This window comes from Myxocyprinus asiaticus, chromosome 33, assembly GCF_019703515.2.
Source record: "Myxocyprinus asiaticus isolate MX2 ecotype Aquarium Trade chromosome 33, UBuf_Myxa_2, whole genome shotgun sequence".
Classification (NCBI taxonomy): Eukaryota; Metazoa; Chordata; class Actinopteri; order Cypriniformes; family Catostomidae; genus Myxocyprinus; species Myxocyprinus asiaticus.
Window position 1 is genome coordinate 43612597 of NC_059376.1, and position 26548 is coordinate 43639144.

Here is a 26548-nt window from a genome sequence, read left to right on the forward strand (position 1 = left end):
TGGTAGGAGATGTGGTGTGTGTGTGTGTGTGTGTGTGTGTGTGTGTACATATCAATTCAAGGGCTCCATCCAACCTAATTAAATCAGCTGCTTTTTAGTTGTATATTTACCTGCTGTGCTGTAGTTAACCAGTTACAATTAAACAGAACAATTACAGTACAGCGGCAAAGTCTCTTAGAAGTGATCCTACCACAATATCATAAAACTTAAAACAACAAAAGTGTGAATTACAGCTATTAATAACATATCAATAACCAGCTAAAGTAATTTTTACATAGTCACATATTGGTTACATAAAAAGTTACATTTATCATAGTGCCGTTAAACAGAAATTACAGTATAAAAATTGCATTTACCACTTGCAGTCTTACTATTTGATTAAAAATGACAACAAATAAGCAGACTTAAAAATACAAATTTCAGTAACACTTTATAATAAGGATGCATTTGTTAACATTAGTTAAGACAATTAACAATGAACAATACTTTTACAGCATTTATTTATGTTGGTAAATGTTTATTGCAACATACTAATACACTGTAATTTTATTATCTAACACTAATCAAGATTAATAAATACTGTACAAAAATATATTGTTCATTGTTACTTCATGATTCCTAATGCATTAACTAAACAGAACCTTGTTTTTAAAGTGTGACCTACATTTCATACAAAATCAATTGAAGTTAACACTTTGTTTTTTTTATATTTGGCCATATACATACTTTCCTATAATCATCAAACCAGTTTAATTTGACACAAGACTTAAGATGTGTTGCTCTGGAAACAAATTCTCCATAACAACCAAGTTACGAAAAGTATTCTCCCATTTTTCTCTCCAATTTGGAATGCCCAATTCCCAATGCGCTCTAAGTCCTCGTGGTGGTGTAGTGACTCGCCTCAATCCGGGTGGCGGAGGACGAATCTCAGTTGCCTCTGAGTCTGAGACCGTCAATCTGCGCAGCTTATCACGTGACTTGTTGAGCACGTTACCGCGGAGACGTAGCGCGTGTGGAGGCTTCACACTATTCTCGGCGGCATCCACGCTCAACTCACCACGCACCCCACCGAGAGCAAGAACCACATTATAGCGACCACGAGGTGGTTACCCCATGTGACCCTACCCTCCCTAGCAACCGGGCCAATTTGGTTGCTAGTAGAGGTCATGAAGGTCAAGGGCCATCTGTAAACATTCCATACAGCATGACACTGAGCTGTTTACAACCAGACAATTGAAAAATAACTCTGGCAACTGACTTAAAGGGGTCATGACATGAGGAATAAAACTTTCCTTGATCTTTTGACATATAAGAGGTCATTGTACTATAAAAACATACTGTAAGTTTCAGAACTGAAAACTTCCTACTTAATAGAAAAAGAGCATTTATTTAAACCAGTCTCTAGAAACAGTCGGTTTGGAATTTGTGGAGCTTGTGAAGACACAAGGACCAAATACATCTGCATAATGACTGCCTCTTCAGCAAGACATCAACAACTGTTTTTCGTCATTGCACCGTTGGCCCCGCCCACTGGTGCTCACAGTCAGTCACACAGGTGAAGAGGAGAGAGATGGGGCCTGTCATGGGAGATTCATCTACAGCAAAGTGGACTTACACAGGACACCTTCATGTGCCAATCTGGATTTAAATGTTTTTCTACACTAGATGAACAGCTTTGACCGTTATCATTTATCTAGCACCATTTTTTTTTTTTCTCCCCAATTTGGAATGCCCTGTTCCCAATGCGCTCTAAGTCCTCATGGTGGCGTAGTGACTCGCCTCAATCCGGGTGGTGGAGGACGAATCTCAGTTGCCTCCGTGTCTGAGACCGTCAATCCGCGCATCTTATCACGTGACTTGTTGAGCGCGTTACCACGGAGACGTAGCGCGTGTGGAGGCTTCACGCTATTCTCCGCAGCATCCACGCACAACTCACCACGCGCCCCACCGAGAGCGAGAACCACATTATAGCGACCACGAGGAGGTTACCCCATGTGACTCTACCCTCCCTAGCAACCGGGCCAATTTGGTTGCTTAGAAGACCTGGCTGGAGTCACTCAGCACGCCCTGGATTCGAACTCACGACTAAAGGCGTGGCAGTCAGCGTCTTTACTTTTTCTCAAAAGCGTTGAGGCGGCGCATTCAAACACTTCTTTCACATTTTCAGAAATCAGAATTTATGCATTTTTTAAACTATTTTATAAATATATATTTGAGTCATATAATAATCACTAATATTCTGGGTGGGCCTGGGTCTAATTTGGGTAGTTGGTTGGCTGATTTCGCGCGGTCAGTTACTGCAGCAGCTGCATTAAACCCAAAACATACTCGGCTTCTATACAAGCTTGATTTCATCATTGTTGGATTCCGAAATTATTTTTCTCTTTCAGGTCTCGTTGGTATGTTCATCGGCCAAGTCCACATCTGATGAATGGAAAGAGTGGTTGGACTTTTTCTATGTACAGTGGTACGTTTGCCTCTTTTCGCCTCATTGCGTGCTGCCGTAGTGGTTTGGCGAGTCTGATGTCTCATTGAGGCTCGTGTGTGCGATTTCATCATCATCATCATCATCTTTGTGAGATTTACTGTGAGTTTTGAAGAGATCTGATACAAAGAATACCTGCATAGGGAGAGTATGATGTGATTAATCTGTGTGTTTGAGGACAGAGTCACAGCACGACATGTTTGTGTCACCAATGTTCTTAAAAACAGTGAATTACTTACAGTGAATAGAGCCACGAGTGCTCCTTGTATGAGTCCAGTGAGAACGTCACTCCAGTGATGTTTATAATCAGACACGCGTGACAGACCCACATAAAGAGACGCGGCGATAAAAAAGAACTGGATAGTCGGTTGCAGGAGTCGAGCCCATCTGGCTCGCAGTCTAGACTGGAGATACAGCTTTACACCAGGAAGAGCTCATATTAGCAGCAAACACAAACTATGCTCTGCAATATTTTCCAGATAAACTGCACTTACAAATTTTACATTCTAACACTTACAGCGAGGAACAGCATACAGTACATGGAGAATGATGAGTGACCAGAATAAAAGGAAAGCCTGTGAATAGAAGATCAGAATTGATTATTAACAAACATGCTGCAAGCACAATGCTGCCTTTTCTTAATCGAATTTAGAAGAGTAAAATAATTTACTGTTTTACTGTCTGAATGTGAGTGTGTCTGGGTGAATCTCACAAAACCTGTCATGAATAATGTCCCAAAATCACATGGAAGAAATGTATGCATTAATGCATTTGGCTGACGCTTTTATTCAAAGTGAATTACTGAGTGCAATTAAGGTATATGAATAGGTACACAAAAAAATACAAAAAAAATAAAAAATAACCCTTTTTTTTCTTTTTCTTTTTTTTTTATAAAATAAAAATCCATCAAATTGAAAAAGAAAAATACATTAATAAAACTTTTATTTTATTTTATTTTATTAAAGATAACGAAAAATTTAATTTGAAGGAAATGATAATGTTGGAATGCGTAAATCTTACATTTTTCTTTTGAGTGCATATAAATTGGAATTTATATTTTGCATCAAGACAAACTATTTTTAGACCATTAAGAATATGACATTATTTTATGTCAATTTGGGGGTAAATTTCCATAGTTGCCATTAAAAATATTGGGTACCATTTTACAAATAAGGTTTAATTTATTAACATGAGTTAGCATGAACAAACAATAAACCATGCTTTTACAGCATGTATTAATCTTTGTTAATGTTAAATACAACATGTATGTACTAATACAATTTTAAAATGAAAAGTTGTATACGTTAACATTCGCTAATGTATTATGAACTAAGAATTATATTTTCATAAACATTTAACAATTATTAATAAATGCTGTAATTAATGTTAACAAATAGAACCTTATTAAAGGGTTTTCAAATATTGGTACAATGCAATAAAACAAGGTTCAGGCTTCAGGCTTTTTAAAGGATGCATATCGCTCAGCCCCTTGTGCAGCTTTGGGACTCTGATCACTGTCTGGTTCATCTTTTTCCAACCTACAGGCAGAAACTAAAATCTGCTATACCAGTAGTAAAGACTGTAAGGAGATGGACCAGTGGAGCACAGCGGGAACTACAATCCTGCTTTGACTGCACTGATTGGAGTGTTTTTGATGCTGCAGCCACAGACCTGGATGAGCTCACATATACTGTTACATCATATATCAGTTTCTGTGAGGATAGGTGTGTTCCTACTAGGACGTATTTAACATTCAACAACAACAAACCATGGTTTACAGGAAAACTCATGACAGCTTCGTCAGGCCAAAGAGGATGCTTACAGATGTGGGTATAAAATCTTGTACAATCAGGCCAGAAACACACTGAATAAGGGAATCAGAGTGGCTAAAAGAAGATAATCTGAGAAGCTGAAAAAAGTTTTCAGCTAACGACCCTGCATCAGTGTAGAGAGGCCTGAAAGACATTACCAACTACAAGACACCATCCTCAAACTCTGTAAGGAATCAACAACTGGCTGACGACTTGAATGTGTTTTACTGTAGATTTGAAAGGCCCAATCTCACACCCCACACCCACTCTGACCTTCACTTCACACAAACATCCTACACCTCCTGCAACCCCCCTCCTGCTACTCAACCTTTCCTTAAGATCTGTGAAGAGGATGTGTGCTGGGTCTTCCGGAAGCAAAAGACAAGTAAAGCACAGGGCCCAGACATTGTTTCACCCACTTGTCTAAAATACTGTGCTAACCAGCTGGCCCCCATCTTCACACAGATCTTCAATAGATCACTGGAGCAGTGTGAAGTTCCCTGCTGCTTCAAACGCTCCACCATCATCACTGTCCCAAAGAAAACCAAAATCACAGGACTTAATGGCTACAGACCCGTCGCTCTGACGTCTGTGGTAATGAAGTAATTTGAGAGACTGGTGTTGGCCCACCTGAAGGACATCACTGGACCCTTTCTAAATCCCCTTCAACTTGCTTATCGAGCAAACAGGTCTGTGGATGATGCAGTCAACATGGGATTGCATCATATCCTGCAACATCTGGACAGACCAGGGACATATGCAAGGATCCTTTTTGTGGACTTCAGTTCAGCTTTCAACACCATCATCCCAGTTATACTCCAGAATAAATTACACCAACTCTCTGTCCCATGTCTATCTGTCAGTGGATCACCAGCTTTCTGACTGACAGGCAGCAGCTATTGAGACAGGGGAAATTCACTTCCAGCACCTGTACAATCAGCACTGGTGCCCCCCAGGGATGTGTGCTCTCCCCACTACACTTCTGCCTGGATACCAATGACTGCACTGCCAAGGACCCCTCTGTTAAGCTCCTGAAGTTTGCAGACGACACCACTGTCATCGGCCTCATCCGAGATGACGATGAGTCTGCATACAGAAGGGAGGTTAAACAGCTGGCTGTCTGGTGCAGTCAAAACAACCTTGAGCTGAACACACTCAAAACATTGGAAACGATAGTGGACTTTACAAGGAACCAAGGTTATAACAGTTTTGAATTTTAAATTTTTATTTAGTTTATTTTAGTTTAGTTTATTTGTTAGTTTTTAGTTTAGTTTTAGTATTTATATTAAGGGATAATTGGAGAATGGGGAAAACAGGCATTTGTGTAACGTGAGTCCTCAACACGCGCTACGTCTCTGTGGTAACGCACTCAACAAGTCACATGATAAGATGCGCGGATTGACGGTCTCAGACGCAGAGGCAACTGAGATTCATCCTCCGCCACCCGGATTGAGGCGAGTCACTACGCCACCACGAGGACTTAGAGCGCATTGGGAATTCCAAATTGGGAAGAAAAGGGGAGAAAATCCCCACAAAAAAAAAAAAAAAGAATTGTAATCAAATAATTATTCAAGACTACAAAACAGTAGAAATAAATTAAAAGTAATAGAACAAAAAAATACAGAATTAAGAAAATTTTTGTTAAAAGCAGTGTAAACATTCAGAATGAAATGCTAAGTAAAACTACTGGTCTTCACCGTATAATGTACTCTATAATATAGTAATACTTTTTTTAAAGCAAATAAGGTTATCCAGCCAAGAACAGTGAGTGGTTTTCTCGTTTTCTTGCTATGGTTGTTTGATATTAACAACACAGAGACAGCAGCAGGTCTATTAGGTTACATTAACACTTACAAGTCCGATATTTTGATACAAATCTGCTTTTTCTCCACTGTTTAAGTTTCCTTTAGACATCACTCTCTGAGTTTACATGAATACTTCAACAAAATGGGCATTTTAGCAGAATTTTGAAATGTATTTGATCGTTCAGGTGGGTATCATGAGCGTTCTCGGAGCACACGTGCATGAAAGCGCACAAAGCTGCCTGTCAATGAAAGCATGCAGCTATTATTAGACCACTAGCAAATTATAAAATTACACGCTCTGGATTATTTTCAACAACAGAATAAGAATATTAACTTTGTAATAAGGCTTTGGCTATATCACAAATATAGCCGGTTAACTTTTCTCTTTCATGTGCTCCACTTGTCCCGGACAAGCACTACCTTCCTGGGCACTACCATCTCACAGGACCTGAAGTGGGAGACACACATTGACTCCATTGTGAAAAAGGCCCAGCAGAGGTTGTACTTCCTTCGTCAGCTGAGGAAATTCAACCTGCCATAGGAGCTGCTGATACAGTTCTACTCAGCAGTCATTGAGTCTCTCCTCTGCACTTCAATAACTGTCTGGTTTGGTTCAGCTACGAAATCAGACATCAGAAGACTACAAAGGACAGTTCGGACTGCTGAGAGGATTATTGGTTGCCCCCTGCCCTCCCTTCAAGAACTATACACTTCCAGAGTGAAAATCACTATGGACCCCACTCACCCTGCCCACTACCTTTTTGAACTGTTGCCATCTGGCCGACGCTTCAGAGCTCTGAGCACCAGAACCGTCAGACACAGGAACAGTTTTTCCCTCAGGCTATCCCTCTCATGAACAGTTTAAACTGCCCCAAAATACTCTCCATTGTGGCAATACAATCATGTGCATATTCAACTATTCATTCTTATTTATATTCCATTTATATTTACTGACATATCCTACCTCTTCTGCACAGTACATTACATCACCTTGCACATATCTGTATATAACATATTTGAACAACATTAATGCCCTACAGTAGTTTCCTCTATACATTTATCTGTTGTATCTTATTTTTTATTCTTATTTCACTGTTTACGTATATACTGTATATATATCAAATGTTTGTATGTATATGTTGTATATGTATATTCTTTTGTATTCTCTTTGCACTGGAAGCTTCTGTCACCAAGACAAGTTCCTTGTGTGTGTAAGCATACATGGCAATAAGGTTCATTCTGACTCTGATTAATTTTGATTGTCGGCTAAATGTTATTTCTTTTATTTTGGTGTGAAATGTAATCTGAACATGTTTTTGTGAGGTTCACCTGACTGCTCATTCAGTGTTCAGCACTCACCGGCCTTCATTGCTGATGGTTTGATCTCCGGTGCATGTGAAGTTCTCAATATAACCTGATTTGCAATCAATGAGACTCCATTTCGGCTTACACGCAGTCAGGAAATGTGGCCGCAGGCGACCGATGGAGTATTTGGCGATGTCTGTAAGCGACTGGCTCAACGCCGCACCAAACACAAATGACCCAACAACCTTGTACACGCATCCAATGTATTCATAACTGAATGAAGATCTGGACCTCAGATATATTGAAAAACACTCACCGAAGATTATCTGTGGAGAGGAAGATAGAGATTTCTGTTGGATTTCCACTTAATAGATAGGAGAGAATTCATCTTCATTGCATTAGACTTGAACACTTACTATAATCAGTGTGAATGGAATTATAATTCCCATCAGTAACTGGTATGATATTGTGTCTTCTTTAAACGGGTAATTGATGGTGTCATCGTTGCAGAAAAATCCTCTTTTGAATGGTTTGTGCTGAATATTCAGTACTGCAAAGGGCAGTCCAGCTGAAAAACAGATTAACAGTGATCCTATACATGAATTATTTATTATAAGCTTTTTCTAATTCCAACAGATGTTTTTTTTTTTTTTTACTCATATTGAAGCTCAAAAAAGCACAAAGTCAGCATAAAAGTAATGTCTTCTGAAGCGATCCGATCGGTTTTGGCTGTGAACAGATCAAAGTATAACTCCTTTTTCACTATAAATCTTGACATCAGCAGTCTCCTTGGCGATCATGATTTCAAGCCCATTTAGAGCTCTGCACATGTGTCAAGCATGATTTATAGTGAGAAAAGAGTTATATATGGATTATATGGTTAAATATGGAGAAATATATGGATCGCTTCAGAAGACATGGATTAAACCACTGAATTCATATTAATTGCTTTTATGCTTAGAAGTTCTGGTCACCATTCACTTGCATTGTATGGACCTACAGAGCTGAAATATTCTTCTAAAAATCTTCATTTGTGTTCTGCAGAAGAAAGAAAGTCATACACATCTGGGATGGCATGAGAGTGAGTAACTTATGAGAGAATTTTCAGTTTTGGGTGAACTATCCCTTTTAGTAGATAACATAAAACCATATGAACACACAATAAAAATAGCATTTGGAAATAGAGCATAACCAAACTATTAGCTGAAGTCTATGGTACAGTGCCCCATTGCAGCAGTTCAGGATCAATCCATTACTATTTTGTTTTGTATTAATGTACAAGCATTTTTTCGTTTTTTTGTTAGCAGACAGTTTCTTGCAGCATACAGTTTTAAGAGAAGAATAGTGTTTCAGTCCAAATCCCGTAGTGCATAATAAACATATCAGATGACATCATTTAAATCATTAGTAAACAATAGATAAACAAAGGCTCTGTGTTCTGCATAATGGAGTGTAATTTATTCTTGTCAGTTCATTATTTTCTATTTAACCTAAATGCATTAGGAACCACAGTCACCCCATTACAGAATTTCCATGAATAGTCTGAGCACATTTGTTCACGATCTAATGATGCAAATAATATTAAAGTCCTTTCATATCTGTAATGATTTGCATGTAAAGTAGGATAATGTTCTTCTTCTGAAATATGATAATGTGCAGGATACTTTTAAAAGTATGACTGTGGGAGTATCAATATGTCAAGGATACTCTGTTTGTACAGTATGAATATGTTATAGAGGATATCCTGTATTTAGAGTATGAATATGTTATAGAGGATACTCTGTTTGTACAGTATGAATATGTTATAGAGGATATCCTGTATTTAGAGTATGAATATGTTATAGAGGATACTCTGTTTGTAAAGTATGAATATGTTATAGAGGATACTCTGTTTGTAAAGTATGAATATGTTATAGAGGATACTCTGTTTGTACAGTATGAATATGTTATAGAGGATATCCTGTATTTAGAGTATGAATATGTCATAGAGGATACTCTGTTTGCAAAGTATGAATATGTTATAGAGGATATCCTGTATTTAGAGTATGAATATGTTATAGAGGATACTCTGTTTGTAAAGTATGAATATGTTATAGAGGATACTCTGTTTGCAAAGTATGAATATGTTATAGAGGATACTCTGTTTGTAAAGTATGAATATGTTATAGAGGATACTCTGTTTGTAAAGTATGAATATGTTATAGAGGATACTCTGTTTGTAAAGTATGAATATGTCATAGAGGATACTCTGTTTGCAAAGTATGAATATGTTATAGAGGATATCCTGTATTTAGAGTATGAATATGTTATAGAGGATACTCTGTTTGTAAAGTATGAATATGTTATAGAGGATACTCTGTTTGCAAAGTATGAATATGTTATAGAGGATACTCTGTTTGTAAAGTATGAATATGTTATAGAGGATACTCTGTTTGTAAAGTATGAATATGTTATAGAGGATACTCTGTTTGTACAGTATGAATATGTTATAGAGGATACTCTGTTTGTAAAGTATGAATATGTTATAGAGGATACTCTGTTTGTAAAGTATGAATATGTTATAGAGGATACTCTGTTTGTAAAGTATGAATATGTTATAGAGGATACTCTGTTTGTAAAGTATGAATATGTTATAGAGGATACTCTGTTTGTACAGTATGAATATGTTATAGAGGATATCCTGTATTTAGAGTATGAATATGTCATAGAGGATACTCTGTTTGCAAAGTATGAATATATTATAGAGGATACTCTGTTTGTAAAGTATGAATATGTTATAGAGGATACTCTGTTTGTACAGTATGAATATGTTATAGAGGATACTCTGTTTGTACAGTATTAATATGTTATAGAGGATATCCTGTATTTAGAGTATGAATATGTTATAGAGGATATCCTGTATTTAGAGTATGAATATGTTATAGAGGATACTCTGTTTGTAAAGTATGAATATGTTATAGAGGATACTCTGTTTGTACAGTATGAATATGTTATAGAGGATATCCTGTATTTAGAGTATGAATATGTTATAGAGCATACTCTGTTTGTAAAGTATGAATATGTTATAGAGGATACTCTGTTTGTAAAGTATGAATATGTTATAGAGGATACTCTGTTTGTAAAGTATGAATATGTTATAGAGGATACTCTGTTTGTAAAGTATGAATATGTTATAGAGGATACTCTGTTTGTAAAGTATGAATATGTTATAGAGGATACTCTGTTTGTAAAGTATGAATATGTTATAGAGGATACTCTGTTTGTAAAGTATGAATATGTTATAGAGGATACTCTGTTTGTACAGTATGAATATGTTATAGAGGATATCCTGTATTTAGAGTATGAATATGTCATAGAGGATACTCTGTTTGCAAAGTATGAATATATTATAGAGGATACTCTGTTTGTAAAGTATGAATATGTTATAGAGGATACTCTGTTTGTACAGTATGAATATGTTATAGAGGATACTCTGTTTGTACAGTATTAATATGTTATAGAGGATATCCTGTATTTAGAGTATGAATATGTTATAGAGGATATCCTGTATTTAGAGTATGAATATGTTATAGAGGATACTCTGTTTGTAAAGTATGAATATGTTATAGAGGATACTCTGTTTGTACAGTATGAATATGTTATAGAGGATATCCTGTATTTAGAGTATGAATATGTTATAGAGGATACTCTGTTTGTAAAGTATGAATATGTTATAGAGGATACTCTGTTTGTAAAGTATGAATATGTTATAGAGGATACTCTGTTTGTACAGTATGAATATGTTATAGAGGATACTCTGTTTGTAAAGTATGAATATGTTATAGAGGATACTCTGTTTGTAAAGTATGAATATGTTATAGAGGATACTCTGTTTGTAAAGTATGAATATGTTATAGAGGATACTCTGTTTGTAAAGTATGAATATGTTATAGAGGATACTCTGTTTGTACAGTATGAATATGTTATAGAGGATATCCTGTATTTAGAGTATGAATATGTCATAGAGGATACTCTGTTTGCAAAGTATGAATATATTATAGAGGATACTCTGTTTGTAAAGTATGAATATGTTATAGAGGATACTCTGTTTGTACAGTATGAATATGTTATAGAGGATACTCTGTTTGTACAGTATTAATATGTTATAGAGGATATCCTGTATTTAGAGTATGAATATGTTATAGAGGATATCCTGTATTTAGAGTATGAATATGTTATAGAGGATACTCTGTTTGTAAAGTATGAATATGTTATAGAGGATACTCTGTTTGTACAGTATGAATATGTTATAGAGGATATCCTGTATTTAGAGTATGAATATGTTATAGAGGATACTCTGTTTGTAAAGTATGAATATGTTATAGAGGATACTCTGTTTGTACAGTATGAATATGTTATAGAGGATACTCTGTTTGTAAAGTATGAATATGTCATAAAGGATACTCTGTTTGTAAAGTATGAATATGTTATAGAGGATATCCTGTATTTAGAGTATGAATATGTCATAGAGGATACTCTGTTTGCAAAGTATGAATATGTTATAGAGGATATCCTGTATTTAGAGTATGAATATGTCATAGAGGATACTCTGTTTGCAAAGTATGAATATGTTATAGAGGATACTCTGTTTGTACAGTATGAATATGTTATAGAGGATACTCTGTTTGTAAAGTATGAATATGTTATAGAGGATACTCTATTTGTAAAGTATGAATATGTTATAGAGGATACTCTGTTTGTAAAGTATGAATATGTTATAGAGGATACTCTGTTTGTACAGTATGAATATGTTATAGAGGATATCCTGTATTTAGAGTACGAATATGTCATAGAGGATACTCTGTTTGCAAAGTATGAATATGTTATAGAGGATATCCTGTATTTAGAGTATGAATATGTCATAGAGGATACTCTGTTTGCAAAGTATGAATATGTTATAGAGGATACTCTGTTTGTACAGTATGAATATGTTATAGAGGATACTCTGTTTGTAAAGTATGAATATGTTATAGAGGATACTCTGTTTGTAAAGTATGAATATGTTATAGAGGATACTCTGTTTGTAAAGTATGAATATGTTATAGAGGATACTCTGTTTGTACAGTATGAATATGTTATAGAGGATATCCTGTATTTAGAGTATGAATATGTCATAGAGGATACTCTGTTTGCAAAGTATGAATATATTATAGAGGATACTCTGTTTGTAAAGTATGAATATGTTATAGAGGATACTCTGTTTGTAAAGTATGAATATGTTATAGAGGATACTCTGTTTGTAAAGTATGAATATGTTATAGAGGATACTCTGTTTGTACAGTATGAATATGTTATAGAGGATATCCTGTATTTAGAGTATGAATATGTTATAGAGGATATCCTGTATTTAGAGTATGAATATGTCATAGAGGATACTCTGTTTGTAAAGTATGAATATGTTATAGAGGATATCCTGCATTTAGAGTATGAATATGTCATAGAGGATACTCTGTTTGCAAAGTATGAATATGTTATAGAGGATACTCTGTTTGTAAAGTATGAATATGTTATAGAGGATACTCTGTTTGTAAAGTATGAATATGTTATAGAGGATACTCTGTTTGTAAAGTATGAATATGTTATAGAGGATACTCTGTTTGTAAAGTATGAATATGTTATAGAGGATATCCTGTATTTAGAGTATGAATATGTTATAGAGGATATCCTGTATTTAGAGTATGAATATGTCATAGAGGATACTCTGTTTGTAAAGTATGAATATGTCATAGAGGATACTCTGTTTGCAAAGTATGAATATGTTATAGAGGATACTCTGTTTGTACAGTATGAATATGTTATAGAGGATATTCTGTTTGTAAAGTATGAATATGTTATAGAGGATACTCTGTTTGTAAAGTATGAATATGTTATAGAGGATACTCTGTTTGTAAAGTATGAATGTGTTATAGAGGATACTCTGTTTGTAAAGTATGAATATGTTATAGAGGATACTCTGTTTGTAAAGTATGAATATGTTATAGAGGATATCCTGTATTTAGAGTATGAATATGTTATAGAGGATACTCTGTTTGTAAAGTATGAATATGTTATAGAGGATATCCTGTATTTAGAGTATGAATATGTTATAGAGGATATCCTGTATTTAGAGTATGAATATGTTATAGAGGATACTCTGTTTGTAAAGTATGAATATGTTATAGAGGATACTCTGTTTGTAAAGTATGAATATGTTATAGAGGATACTCTGTTTGTAAAGTATGAATATGTTATAGAGGATACTCTGTTTGTACAGTATGAATATGTTATAGAGGATATCCTGTATTTAGAGTATGAATATGTTATAGAGGATATCCTGTATTTAGAGTATGAATATGTCATAGAGGATACTCTGTTTGTAAAGTATGAATATGTTATAGAGGATATCCTGTATTTAGAGTATGAATATGTCATAGAGGATACTCTGTTTGCAAAGTATGAATATGTTATAGAGGATACTCTGTTTGTAAAGTATGAATATGTTATAGAGGATACTCTGTTTGTAAAGTATGAATATGTTATAGAGGATACTCTGTTTGTAAAGTATGAATATGTTATAGAGGATATCCTGTATTTAGAGTATGAATATGTCATAGAGGATACTCTGTTTGTAAAGTATGAATATGTCATAGAGGATACTCTGTTTGCAAAGTATGAATATGTTATAGAGGATACTCTGTTTGTACAGTATGAATATGTTATAGAGGATACTCTGTTTGTAAAGTATGAATATGTTATAGAGGATACTCTGTTTGTAAAGTATGAATATGTTATAGAGGATACTCTGTTTGTAAAGTATGAATGTGTTATAGAGGATACTCTGTTTGTAAAGTATGAATATGTTATAGAGGATACTCTGTTTGTAAAGTATGAATATGTTATAGAGGATATCCTGTATTTAGAGTATGAATATGTTATAGAGGATACTCTGTTTGTAAAGTATGAATATGTTATAGAGGATATCCTGTATTTAGAGTATGAATATGTTATAGAGGATATCCTGTATTTAGAGTATGAATATGTTATAGAGGATACTCTGTTTGTAAAGTATGAATATGTTATAGAGGATACTCTGTTTGTAAAGTATGAATATGTTATAGAGGATACTCTGTTTGTAAAGTATGAATATGTCATAAAGGATACTCTGTTTGTAAAGTATGAATATGTTATAGAGGATATCCTGTATTTAGAGTATGAATATGTTATAGAGGATATCCTGTATTTAGAGTATGAATATGTTATAGAGGATATCCTGTATTTAGAGTATGAATATGTTATAGAGGATATCCTGTATTTAGAGTATGAATATGTTATAGAGGATATCCTGTATTTAGAGTATGAATATGTTATAGAGGATATCCTGTATTTAGAGTATGAATATGTTATAGAGGATACTCTGTTTGTAAAGTATGAATATGTTATAGAGGATACTCTGTTTGCAAAGTATGAATATGTCATAAAGGATACTCTGTTTGTAAAGTATGAATATGTTATAGAGGATATCCTGTATTTAGAGTATGAATATGTTATAGAGGATATCCTGTATTTAGAGTATGAATGTGTTATAGAGAATATCCTGTATTTAGAGTATGAATATGTTATAGAGGATATCCTGTATTTAGAGTATGAATATGTTATAGAGGATACTCTGTTTGTAAAGTATGAATATGTTATAGAGGATACTCTGTTTGTAAAGTATGAATATGTTATAGAGGATACTCTGTTTGTAAAGTATGAATATGTTATAGAGGATACTCTGTTTGTAAAGTATGAATATGTCATAAAGGATACTCTGTTTGTAAAGTATGAATATGTTATAGAGGATATCCTGTATTTAGAGTATGAATATGTTATAGAGGATATCCTGTATTTAGAGTATGAATATGTTATAGAGGATACTCTGTTTGTAAAGTATGAATATGTTATAGAGGATACTCTGTTTGCAAAGTATGAATATGTCATAAAGGATACTCTGTTTGTAAAGTATGAATATGTTATAGAGGATATCCTGTATTTAGAGTATGAATATGTTATAGAGGATATCCTGTATTTAGAGTATGAATGTGTTATAGAGGATATCCTGTATTTAGAGTATGAATATGTTATAGAGGATATCCTGTATTTAGAGTATGGATATGTTATAGAGGATACTCTGTTTGTAAAGTATGAATATGTTATAGAGGATATCCTGTATTTAGAGTATGAATATGTTATAGAGGATATCCTGTATTTAGAGTATGAATGTGTTATAGAGGATATCCTGTATTTAGAGTATGAATATGTTATAGAGGATATCCTGTATTTAGAGTATGAATATGTTATAGAGGATACTCTGTTTGTAAAGTATGAATATGTTATAGAGGATACTCTGTTTGTAAAGTATGAATATGTTATAGAGGATACTCTGTTTGTAAAGTATGAATATGTTATAGAGGATACTCTGTTTGTAAAGTATGAATATGTCATAAAGGATACTCTGTTTGTAAAGTATGAATATGTTATAGAGGATATCCTGTATTTAGAGTATGAATATGTTATAGAGGATATCCTGTATTTAGAGTATGAATATGTTATAGAGGATACTCTGTTTGTAAAGTATGAATATGTTATAGAGGATACTCTGTTTGTAAAGTATGAATATGTTATAGAGGATATCCTGTATTTAGAGTATGAATATGTTATAGAGGATATCCTGTATTTAGAGTATGAATGTGTTATAGAGGATATCCTGTATTTAGAGTATGAATATGTTATAGAGGATATCCTGTATTTAGAGTATGAATATGTCATAGAGGATACTCTGTTTGTACAGTATGAATATGTCATAGAGGATATCCTGTATTTAGAGTATGAATATGTTATAGAGGATACTCTGTTTGTAAAGTATGAATATGTTATAGAGGATACTCTGTTTGTAAAGTATGAATATGTTATAGAGGATATCCTGTATTTAGAGTATGAATATGTCATAGAGGATACTCTGTTTGTACAGTATGAATATGTCATAGAGGATATCCTGTTTGTAAAGTATGAATATGTTATAGAGGATACTCTGTTTGTACAGTATGAATATGTCATAGAGGATACTCTGTTTGTACAGTATGAATATGTTATAGAGGATACTCTGTTTGTACAGTATGAATATTTGAATAATCGCATGACCAGTTTTACGAGTTCGCGATCAAACGCGTTCAGATCTTTTCTTTGGACATGAATGAAAATACTAACACCGAAAAATAGATAAAACAATTTATGCTATTATCGTGCTTTAAATAGACAAATAATCTTCGAGAGGCCAGACGTCAGGATGTATTTGACTCACCGAGCAGCAGACAGATCACATCCAGACAAATGCAGAAAGCTCCTTTGGTCTCGAACATTTTCAGTTCCGCAAACACACTTCTGTATTCAGTGGGCAATGTACACTTTCACATTTACTTAAATCACATGAAAACAACTGCTTATTAAGCACATTTGTTAAGCTGAAGATATTCGGATCCGGCAGCTTCTAAAGCGAGTTGTTCGTCTGTGCCGCTATGAATCATTGAGAATCATGTTCAGTTTTCTGGTGATGGTCCGATGAAAGTCGCCGTTAGATCTCCGGTTACTTCATATCGCATGATGGTGAGGTCAATCCCTCCGTGTGTCAATCATCTGCAGGCTCCACCCACCACTTCCTTCCCTCTCTGTGCAGTCACACCAGAGTCACCAGGATTAATGGAAACATGTAAATTCTTCATACTGCAACCCTCTCAATGTTCAAGCTAAATCTACGCCCATTCACTGATGCTTAAAATAGAACAGAGCTTCTGCAATCTGATCCACTGGAAATAAATACTAGTCATACATTTTTATTACTGGAATAAGTAAAATAACAGTCCAGATGAGTACAAAAAGAAATGGGAAAGGAAGGGGGAAAAGACAAAGAAAATACTTTCAAAATAGTAAATAAAACAGTACATAGTAACCAACACTGGGGGGAAAAAATGATGTGTTGGATTTACTTAAAATATTTATGTAGCATTTTTGCAATACGCTTTTTAAGTAAATTCAACCTGTGGTCATTTTATGTCAGCACAACCAAAAAAACTTTGTTAGATATACACAATTGTATCAGTTCAATCAACTTTATTTACTTAATGTATGCCACACACATACACATTTAGAAACTAATAGCAAATTGTTTTATAATTAACATTTATACCACTGTTTCTACTTAATTCACTTGACTATTAAGAAAATAATATCTGAGGTCAGGCAAGTTCTTTTGGCCAAACAAACATGCTTAAAGGGATATTTCACCCAAAAATGATAATTCTGTTATCATTTACTCACCCTCATGCCATCCCAGATGTGTATGACTTTCTTTCTTCTGCAGAACACAAATGAAGATTTTAGAAGAATATTTCAGCTCTGTAGGTCCATACAATGCAAGTGTCACAGTCTGTCTCCCTCGTGTTTCCTAGGACTCTTATTTTGAAGTGTTTCCCCCGGACTACGTTTCCCATCATGCACTGCACTCATCACTGCCGTCTGTTCCTGATTGTTCTCACCTGTTTTCCATTCACTCATTAGCTCTTGTTTGTGTATATATATACCCTCTAGTTTTTGCATTCCCTTGTCAGTTCTTGTTTGTTGTTTTGACTGTCAGGCTTTTATTATTATTATTATTATTATTATTATTAAAGCCTGTACTTAGATCCTACGTCTCCTCTCAGCAACCATTCATGACAGCAAGTGAATGGGTGCCAACATTTTAAAGCTCAAAATCCACATAATGGCAATATAAAAGTAATACATATGACCCCAGTGTTTAATCCATGTCTTCAGAAGTGATATAACAGGTGTGAGTGATAAACAGATCAATATTTAGGTGCTTTTTTTTATTGAAAATCTTCTCCCTGCCCAGTAAGGGGCAATATGCATGAAGAATGTGAATCACCAAAAACACAAGAAGAAGAATGTGAAAGTGAAAGTGGAGATTTATAGTAAAAAAGGACTTAAATATTGATCTGTTTCTCACTCACACCTATCGTATTGCTTCAGAAGACATGGATTAAACCACTGGAGTCATATGGATTACTTTTATGTTGCCCTTATGTGCTTTTTGGAGCTTTAAAATTTTGGCACTCATTCACTTGCATTGTATGGACCTACAGAGCTGAAATATTCTTCTAAAAATCTTCATTTGTGTTGTTGAAGAAAGTCACACACATCTGGTTATTCTTAAAGTGCAAGGGCTTATGGGTAATTCCCGCAACTTCAGTTCTGTACTTGAGTGAGTGTGTGTGTGTTAGAAGGCTCTTTAATATAACACAAGCAAAGTGTATAATATAAAGGTTCAACAGGTTTTTGACTCCTGTCAATGTATTAAAATAATGAGCTATTTATGTTTTGGCCTATTTTTTAAATGTGCAAAATTTGGTTTACACGATGACCATTTACATTATGAATAAATAATTTCACATAAATTATCAATACATTTATAATATACCATGGTATATTCAACTTTGCTATAATACGTATATAAAACATCCTTTTTCCTTAAATGTACATCAGTACCTATTCCACCGAAGAAAAATTTCCAAATGACACCAGAACATTTTTTTAATACAGTCAAAGAAAAGGTGTACAATGCTCTCAATTGTAATGGGAAAAAAAAACCTCACAAACATTTCAATACTGGTCCTACAAGAGATATACCATGCATTTTTTTTTTTTTTTTTTTTTTAGATCTGAGAGAATAGACAGCAAATTAGATTTGAAATACAACCAAATTAAATCAAAATAAAATAAGATAATTTTTATTAAGTAAATACAAAAAAATAAAATAAAATTATCATAAGAATTAAAAGACCTTTCCTAATTGAACAAATCATGTCATGTTTATCATAAAATAAGTAGTGTTTTCTAAAGCGGGACTCAAGCTCATTCTCTTTAATCCATTGAGAAACACCAGAACTTAATTCATTACTCCATGAGCGGGCGATTTTATGGTTAGCCTCAAACAAACAATGAATTAACAAAGATCACTCACATTTTGTGACTTTAAAGTCCTGTGGGTAACTATGCGAAAGTGTTAAAGTGTTTGTTTTCAGACAATAGTAGAAGTGTATAAAATTGTTCCTCATGGCTTTACGTTGTGTTTGTTGTATTTGTGCATTTGATTGTTGATGTGTTGCTGGAAGAGCAGTTTGCTCAGATGACTGTGAGGCGCTTCATTCATGGCTTTAGACTGCAAACACAATTTAAATGTTTCAGCAGATAAATGCTCAGGACAGAGTATCTCATGCCACATGTGAAACAGCCCACGTGACGGAGCGCGCACCACCAGCAGACCGCTGTGAAGGAACTTCCTGTAGAGATGTACGTCATCTGTAGCACGATCCTTTGTCAGATCAAATCCACCTTACAGAAACACAGAAGAACAGACATAATGAGACGGACTCAAACAAAAGCTTGCCATGAGCAATAAAACAACGTTTAATTTCATTACCGATGTTTATGAAATCTGATCTGTACAGACACGTCATCCTGAAATCATAATCTTTCCAGAATCCAAAATCTTTTCTGATCACCTGCAGATGAGAGGCATTTTTCATGAGAAATGACATGACATCTCCAACATCTTAAAAAAAAAAGTTACACAAAGAAATTCACTATTGACAGTTTTACTCAATATTCCCATGTTCATATTACTCAGGAAGTTAATGTAACCAAGGTGACTTGAATTAACTGAGTTGATTTAACTAAAAAAGCATCTTGTCATCTTTACTTAATCCATATGCGTTGTGACAACATGAATGTTTTTTGTTTGATTAACTGAAACTGGGCAGGAGATTTCTAGTTCCCAGCATGCATTGCAAGAGAATCGACAGGGAGTATAAAATGTTTTAATTTATCACTTATTATTTTCCACCAGAATGTATTTAGCATGCTAGGATTTAGTGTATCACTAAAAGAGTTACATTTTATTTTGTTGGGTTTACTTGATTCAGTTAGGTTCCCTCTACTTGAAGTAATTAAGTTGAAATTACATGATAATTTTAATTCAAGAAAACTAATTTCAAACATGTGAAACCACTGTCCATGATTGAACTGCATTCATGCAAAGACTTATTTCTTTGAGTGTATATTACTTATAACAATGAATTAAACGCATCTTACCAGCTGTTCTTCAACACGAGGAATACTGTGACCATAGAGGACCTCTGGATTATACTGACTGAACATCACTGGATAAAACACTTTTTTACCTATTGAAACACAAATATGCTTCAGTGGCAGCATATGCATTAAAGTGTGAATTCTGGTCAAATGTGCAACTTTTTGACATTTGAAATAACTCTTAAGTGGTCCAAAACAGAAGCATTTTCAATGGTGACCTTACTGTATGAATATTCATTATCACTTGATCATGAAGTCAGTCAAATGCTTTTTTAAATCTTTAAATCTTTTATTTTTAATTCTCTCCAGACCTGGTTCTGCATTCATTCGGCAGGATTTTAGGAACTCTGCAGTAAATCGAACATTCACATCACAGAAGAAGAGGAGAACATTGCTGTGCTTCCACCCTCGAACACCGACCTCCAGCCCTCGAGCTCTGGAGAACTCTTCATGTAGATGAATCAGAGTGATGTTCTTGTAGTTCAACCTCCTGTAGAGCATCAGCAAATTTTCATAACGAAAGTAAACAAAGAATGACTCATTCACCTCTCAGTTATGTCTAAAATATTTATTAGATGCCATACTGTAAATGCATGACAATCAACCACAATGCAGTAAAGTGTGAGTTTGCTTGGTATTTACAATACATATTTTATTTCCTAAAAGTGTCTTTTCTACCTTGATATTAAGTCCAGAATTCCTTTCACTTCATCCAGCTTTTCTGACCCAAAAAAAACCACGGTAAGATGCGTTCTTCCATCCTGACGAATGCCAGCTTCACTGAGACACAAGAAGAGGAAATTAAACTTAATTATTTAATTAGTTCACATTTAAAAACAAATGTTTGAGATTCAGTTTTACCTGAAATTCTGCATAAATTGCCTGAATGTGTCCACTCTCTTGGTCAGTGGTACAATTATGTTTATAAGGATTTTGGACGTGTCAACTAATTCATCCTTAACTTTCATCAGTGGTGCAAATGGACGGAAGAAAACGAGTCTTCTGAAGTCTGGAACGCTGTTTTCTCGGAATGCAAGATCATATATCGTTCCTTTGTCTTTTTCTGTGCGAAAGATTCCTGTCGCAAAAGAGAAATTACATTTTAGTTGGTCTTTCCTAACAAATTCTTCCTATTTTTATTTTTTTTAGTGCTGTCAATTTAATTCGTTAATTTAGTGTGATTTAATTATATATAAATTAACACATTTAATCATGCCCCCCTCATCTGTATGCAAATTCCATAATTAAAATAGTATGTATTTTCCTAAACCATCGGAGCAATTCAAGTTGCTGTTTTTACGAGCCACATCAGCAGGGGGCAGTCAGCGTGTGTCACCAAACCTCACAAGCAGCGCTGCCACAAAATGAGAACCGCTCACACAGGATGCGTTCATGACAGCTGGACAAAGCACAACATAATGCAGAGATCTCAAGATGCACTTTTCAAAGTTTCAACTAATTTTAAGTTAACAGAGCATCCTAAAAATGCAGCGTTTATGACGCTGAAAACCATAGAGACTCTCAAAAAGCGTCCATCTGACGCAAACATACATAGACCAACAGCTAAAAATAGCGCAGACAGAATGCAAGAACGCGTCCTGTGAGATCAGGACAGATTGATTAACTCAAATGCAAAATAAAATTGCTATCTGTGCAATATGGGAATAAAACAAACAAGATAATGACCCATTTTGTATTGTCTAATCTGTGCTTTAGCTACTCGTCTGCCACAATAATGCAATATATTTCAATCTGAATATCTTATTATATTTCGAATTATTTGTTTGTATTATTTATTTACTTACCTTTATTTGAGGGGCTTTCTCAGCAAATATTGATATGCAGTTATTAATTAGATAATCGGTATGTCGTGTTATTATTGTATAAAAAAAAATCATGAATTATTTTAACGTTTGACAGCTCTGTCATTTTACAAAAGTGCTCCCTTAAGGAAATCATCATTGCTTATCGAGATCTCTCACCCTCCAAGAAATCTTTAGGTGAGTAAATCCTTCTGCGCTGTGTGTCTCCAACCTGCGGTTCATTCAGCACATGTAACGCAGCTTCTAATGCTCCGTTCAGCTCATTCCTGCGGTCTGGACGGAACGGTCTTTCCACTGGGTGTTGTGTGAGGCCCATCTCCAACTGATACACTCTGTGAAGGGTGAAACTTTCAAATGGCAGAACAGCAAACTCATTCGGCACCCGTTCACCTGTGTGGACCTCTGAACGTTGGAGCTGTTTCTGCAGAAACTCCTCCAGCTCTGAAGGGCTTTTGTCCCCATGATCCAGCGGGAATATGATGGCAGCTTGTTCCACAGACCTCTGCAGCTGTCTGCTCCGCTCCTGCAGCTCTTTCTTCAGCTGGGAGATTCGTTTGGTTAGGTTGTTGGTGTACTGAAGATACTGCTCCTCATGATGTTGCAGTAAAACCTTGTATGTCTTTCCAGCCACCGTGTGTCCTGGCCAGGTTTGGTGTTGAGGTCTTTGGTTGTGTGTTCTGCAGGCCAGACAATAGAGGAGCAACACACAGCAGAACATCAACACAAGAATAACACGCCTGCTGTGTGTCAAGACGAGAAACCATCTCTTCAGCATGACTGACTGCAACAGGACAACAGTGGGTGAAATTGTACGATTGCTTTGTAACTAACGAGCCACAAGTTTGGTCAGATAATGCAGACTGATTCCAATAAAAACTCTTTCAACATCATGTTATTTCCTCCATAAATTTGGTTCCGGATTCTTGATGCCAAAAAGTGTCTGAGACTCCAGCGTTTTCTAAAGGCTTTACCTGAAATCAAAAACAAACAGGTGTCATGATTTTATTATACATTTATTCAATGATTGATAAATTAATGCACTAACAGACAAATTGATCCATCAACAATTATTAAATCTGGCTGACTTTGAAAAAATTCATTTGATCAGACAATCTATATTTTAAAAGTTGATTTGAAGTACAAAAAAATGAATTACTTATTAAAAAAATCTAATGATTTGGTGAGATTGTGACATAGCCAGAAAACAGAGCATACATACACACGCACACACACTCACTACATGTCTTATGGTTCACTACATGTCTCCGGACTTCACAGAGGATGAACTGATTCCAGCTCCAATTGTAAGACATCAGATACTTCATATGCCACTGCCTGAACCTTGGATTTAGGATGGACCCCACTGAACCTCACCGAAATGACCTGCAGGTTGAACTGTGATGCACCTCACTGATCTCTGACTGCATCACCTTTATCTATTGATGGACTACACTCTTATAATGGAATACATAGATTATAAATTAATTGCCAACAAAAGCCTTCATCAGCCAACTAACAAAGAACAATGCATCTATGTGAACTTCTGCAGTTAATCCAGGATGAACTTCAAAGACATTAGTCATTAATCTTACAGTTCATATAAAATCTGTTAAACACTGACCCTTAACACTTACTTAGTTTACTCATTTTAACCCATGACTTGTACTGCACATAAATAACTAATATTGTCATTATATTCATGATGTTAGTCAGAGGGGAACTGGCCCCCACAGTGAGTCTGGTTTCTCTCAAGGTTATTTTTCTCCATTAATCAACATCTTATGGAGTTTTGTGTTCCTTCCCACAGTCACCTTCAGATTGCTCACTGGGTTTCTAAATTATTTTTATACACAATTTACAATCATATTAAATCAAACTACACAATGATGACTCTAAGACTTTATAGATATTACACTTTCATTTTCTGTTAATGCATGATTTCCTGTAAAGCTGCTTTGAAATGATACGTGTTGTGTAAAGCGCTATACAAATAAAAATGTCTTGACATGTCAGATCCCACTGTAGGGAAAGTTTAATCTTTAAGAAAAAAAATAATCATTGTATCTTTTTGTTCCATTGCAAAACAAATAAAAAATAGCTTAACCTTGAGAAATAGTACTCTTTTATAATGTCTAAATACTGCATATATCCAGATGCATAACTTGTGATAATATCTAGAAATTAAGTTAAGGCATTGAGTTATAGAGACCAGGAAACAATAAGGGGAACACTGAAGCCACCTATAGGCTATACTTGTAATTGCAATTAAATTATCATGGTTTTTTTTTGTTTTTGTTTTTTTTCTTCCAGCAGCAGCAGATTACCATAATGCATGACTCATAGAAGCCTTTTCATATAAATTCGAGTTTGCTTTTTACTGAAGGTAAGAAAAATGGCTAATTTTATAGAACAATTGAATGGTGTGATTTGAGCTCATTTAGGTCTAAATCCATAAAGTCCACCAAAATGAAAATAAAAAAATAAATAAATGTGATAATAGCTATGCAAGAGGTTAGTTAAGAGGTATGACAGAAAATGTGTCAAAAACATTTGTTATATGTACTGGGTAAAAAAAAAAAAAAAAAAAAGGTGATACACGAAGACTGTTTCGGTCAATTTTGACCATGAAGCTTTAGCCCAGTATGAACAGAACTTGAGGGTTATGTTTACTGTTGTAAATCTAAAGCCAGAGCTCCCACAGACATGAAAAATAAGTAAATAAGTAAATATTAGGAAATTAAAATTTTTTGATTTGTCCTCTGTGATAGTGGCTAGGGGGGAAAACAATTCTTTGCACTTGAATTTATGTGTATTTTTTTTAATTATTATTTTTGTGTGTGTGTGTGTGTGTATTTATATAACTTATGAAGGCATGTGAATAATTGTTTGGAATTTTTTAAATTAGACTTTGTCTCCATCAGGGTGATTAGTGTTTACTTTGAAGTTTCTAGACTTACAGACTAATGTTTGGGGAAGTCACTGTGATTTTTAATCCTTTTGATAAGTTTGCTCAAGTAACTGGTAATCTAGTGGAGCTAACAAACACCATTTAATGGAAGTCAAGATATCTTAAGACTATTAATTTATTCATGCATCAAGAATTCTCAAAAGTTATGGTCAACTAACCCCGAGAATGCAAGTTCATTGAACTAACAGTAGATTTACATGTAAAAATAACTTTAAAATATAAGTTTCATTAAGTTGGTGCAACTAATTTACCATAAGTTAATCATTTTAAGTGAACTATTTATTTTAGTTCTTTAATTTAGTACTGATTTAATCAGCGTTTACTGAAGTCACTTTCTGCCCAACTAATTAAGACACACTTGCGCTGAAAACCAACAAACACGTAATATTTACACATGTGGCTGCCCTAATACACACAGGTTATTTTCTGTATATTGCATGCTTTAATATTTTAAGATGGGGTTTTTTTTCCATTGTCAGTTTGCAAAACTTTGAACCTTCAGTTAGTTGTTTAGTAACCTTTATTTAACCAGGATAAAACTCGTTGTTGGACATAAACCCAAAGATGAATTAACCTTTAGAAATTGTTACACTGACTGCAACTTTCCACCAAAATTGCAAAATGACTGTAAAACATACTATATGGATCAAGAGCACAATAACCCATCATATCCTCTTCAGATCATTTGTCACTTAAAACGCATTCCCCCTTATAGCAAAAAAACCAAATGTCTACTTACCGTGTTCTTGATTCCTCACTTAAGATAAAGATTGATCTTATAAGCACCAGCTGTATTTAAATGTGTACCCTCATGGTGACAGCCTCCCCAGCATGTTTGCAGATTACCTGTAGGAGGTTTTGTGAACGGCTCCTCTGTATTTCTCTCTGGGGTTTCAGGGGAAACTCAAGAGTTCTGCTCACTGGATGCTCTGTTGTGCTCCACACGACTCCTCCCACATCAACTATGAAAGCGGAGTTGTTTTGGAAGGGTGAGAAACTAGAGCTCAATTCACAAAACTTGAGAAATCTAACTTAAATGTCTTTTTATAAGTACTGGATGTGTCTGCCAGGTATTGTCCCTGGCATTTCTGGTATTTAGCTAATTTATCCAGAGCGACATACAAACAGTGCTTTAACTACCTTTAATT

At 34.7% G+C, this 26548-nt stretch overlaps 2 protein-coding genes across 2 annotated transcripts; both read right to left on the minus strand.

Moving 5' to 3' along the window:
- Window positions 1-285: 285 nt before the first annotated feature.
- On the minus strand, window positions 286-17097 carry LOC127423879 (phospholipid phosphatase 1). The gene is made up of 6 exons (XM_051668548.1): window positions 16765-17097; window positions 7823-7974; window positions 7461-7732; window positions 3003-3060; window positions 2725-2901; window positions 286-2620 (listed from the first exon to the last, which is right to left on the minus strand). Exons 1-6 carry the CDS (start codon window positions 16820-16822, stop codon window positions 2489-2491), a joined length of 849 nt encoding a protein of 282 aa, XP_051524508.1. The 5' UTR covers window positions 16823-17097; the 3' UTR covers window positions 286-2488.
- A 2232-nt stretch (window positions 17098-19329) lies between these two features.
- On the minus strand, window positions 19330-26186 carry csgalnact1b (chondroitin sulfate N-acetylgalactosaminyltransferase 1b). The gene is made up of 8 exons (XM_051668520.1): window positions 26140-26186; window positions 22592-23403; window positions 21471-21687; window positions 21288-21389; window positions 20921-21099; window positions 20610-20698; window positions 19939-20020; window positions 19330-19850 (listed from the first exon to the last, which is right to left on the minus strand). The coding sequence occupies exons 2-8, from the start codon at window positions 23205-23207 to the stop codon at window positions 19570-19572; spliced, it is 1566 nt and encodes a 521-aa protein (XP_051524480.1). The 5' UTR covers window positions 23208-23403; window positions 26140-26186; the 3' UTR covers window positions 19330-19569.
- Between the last annotated feature and the right edge of the window lie 362 nt (window positions 26187-26548).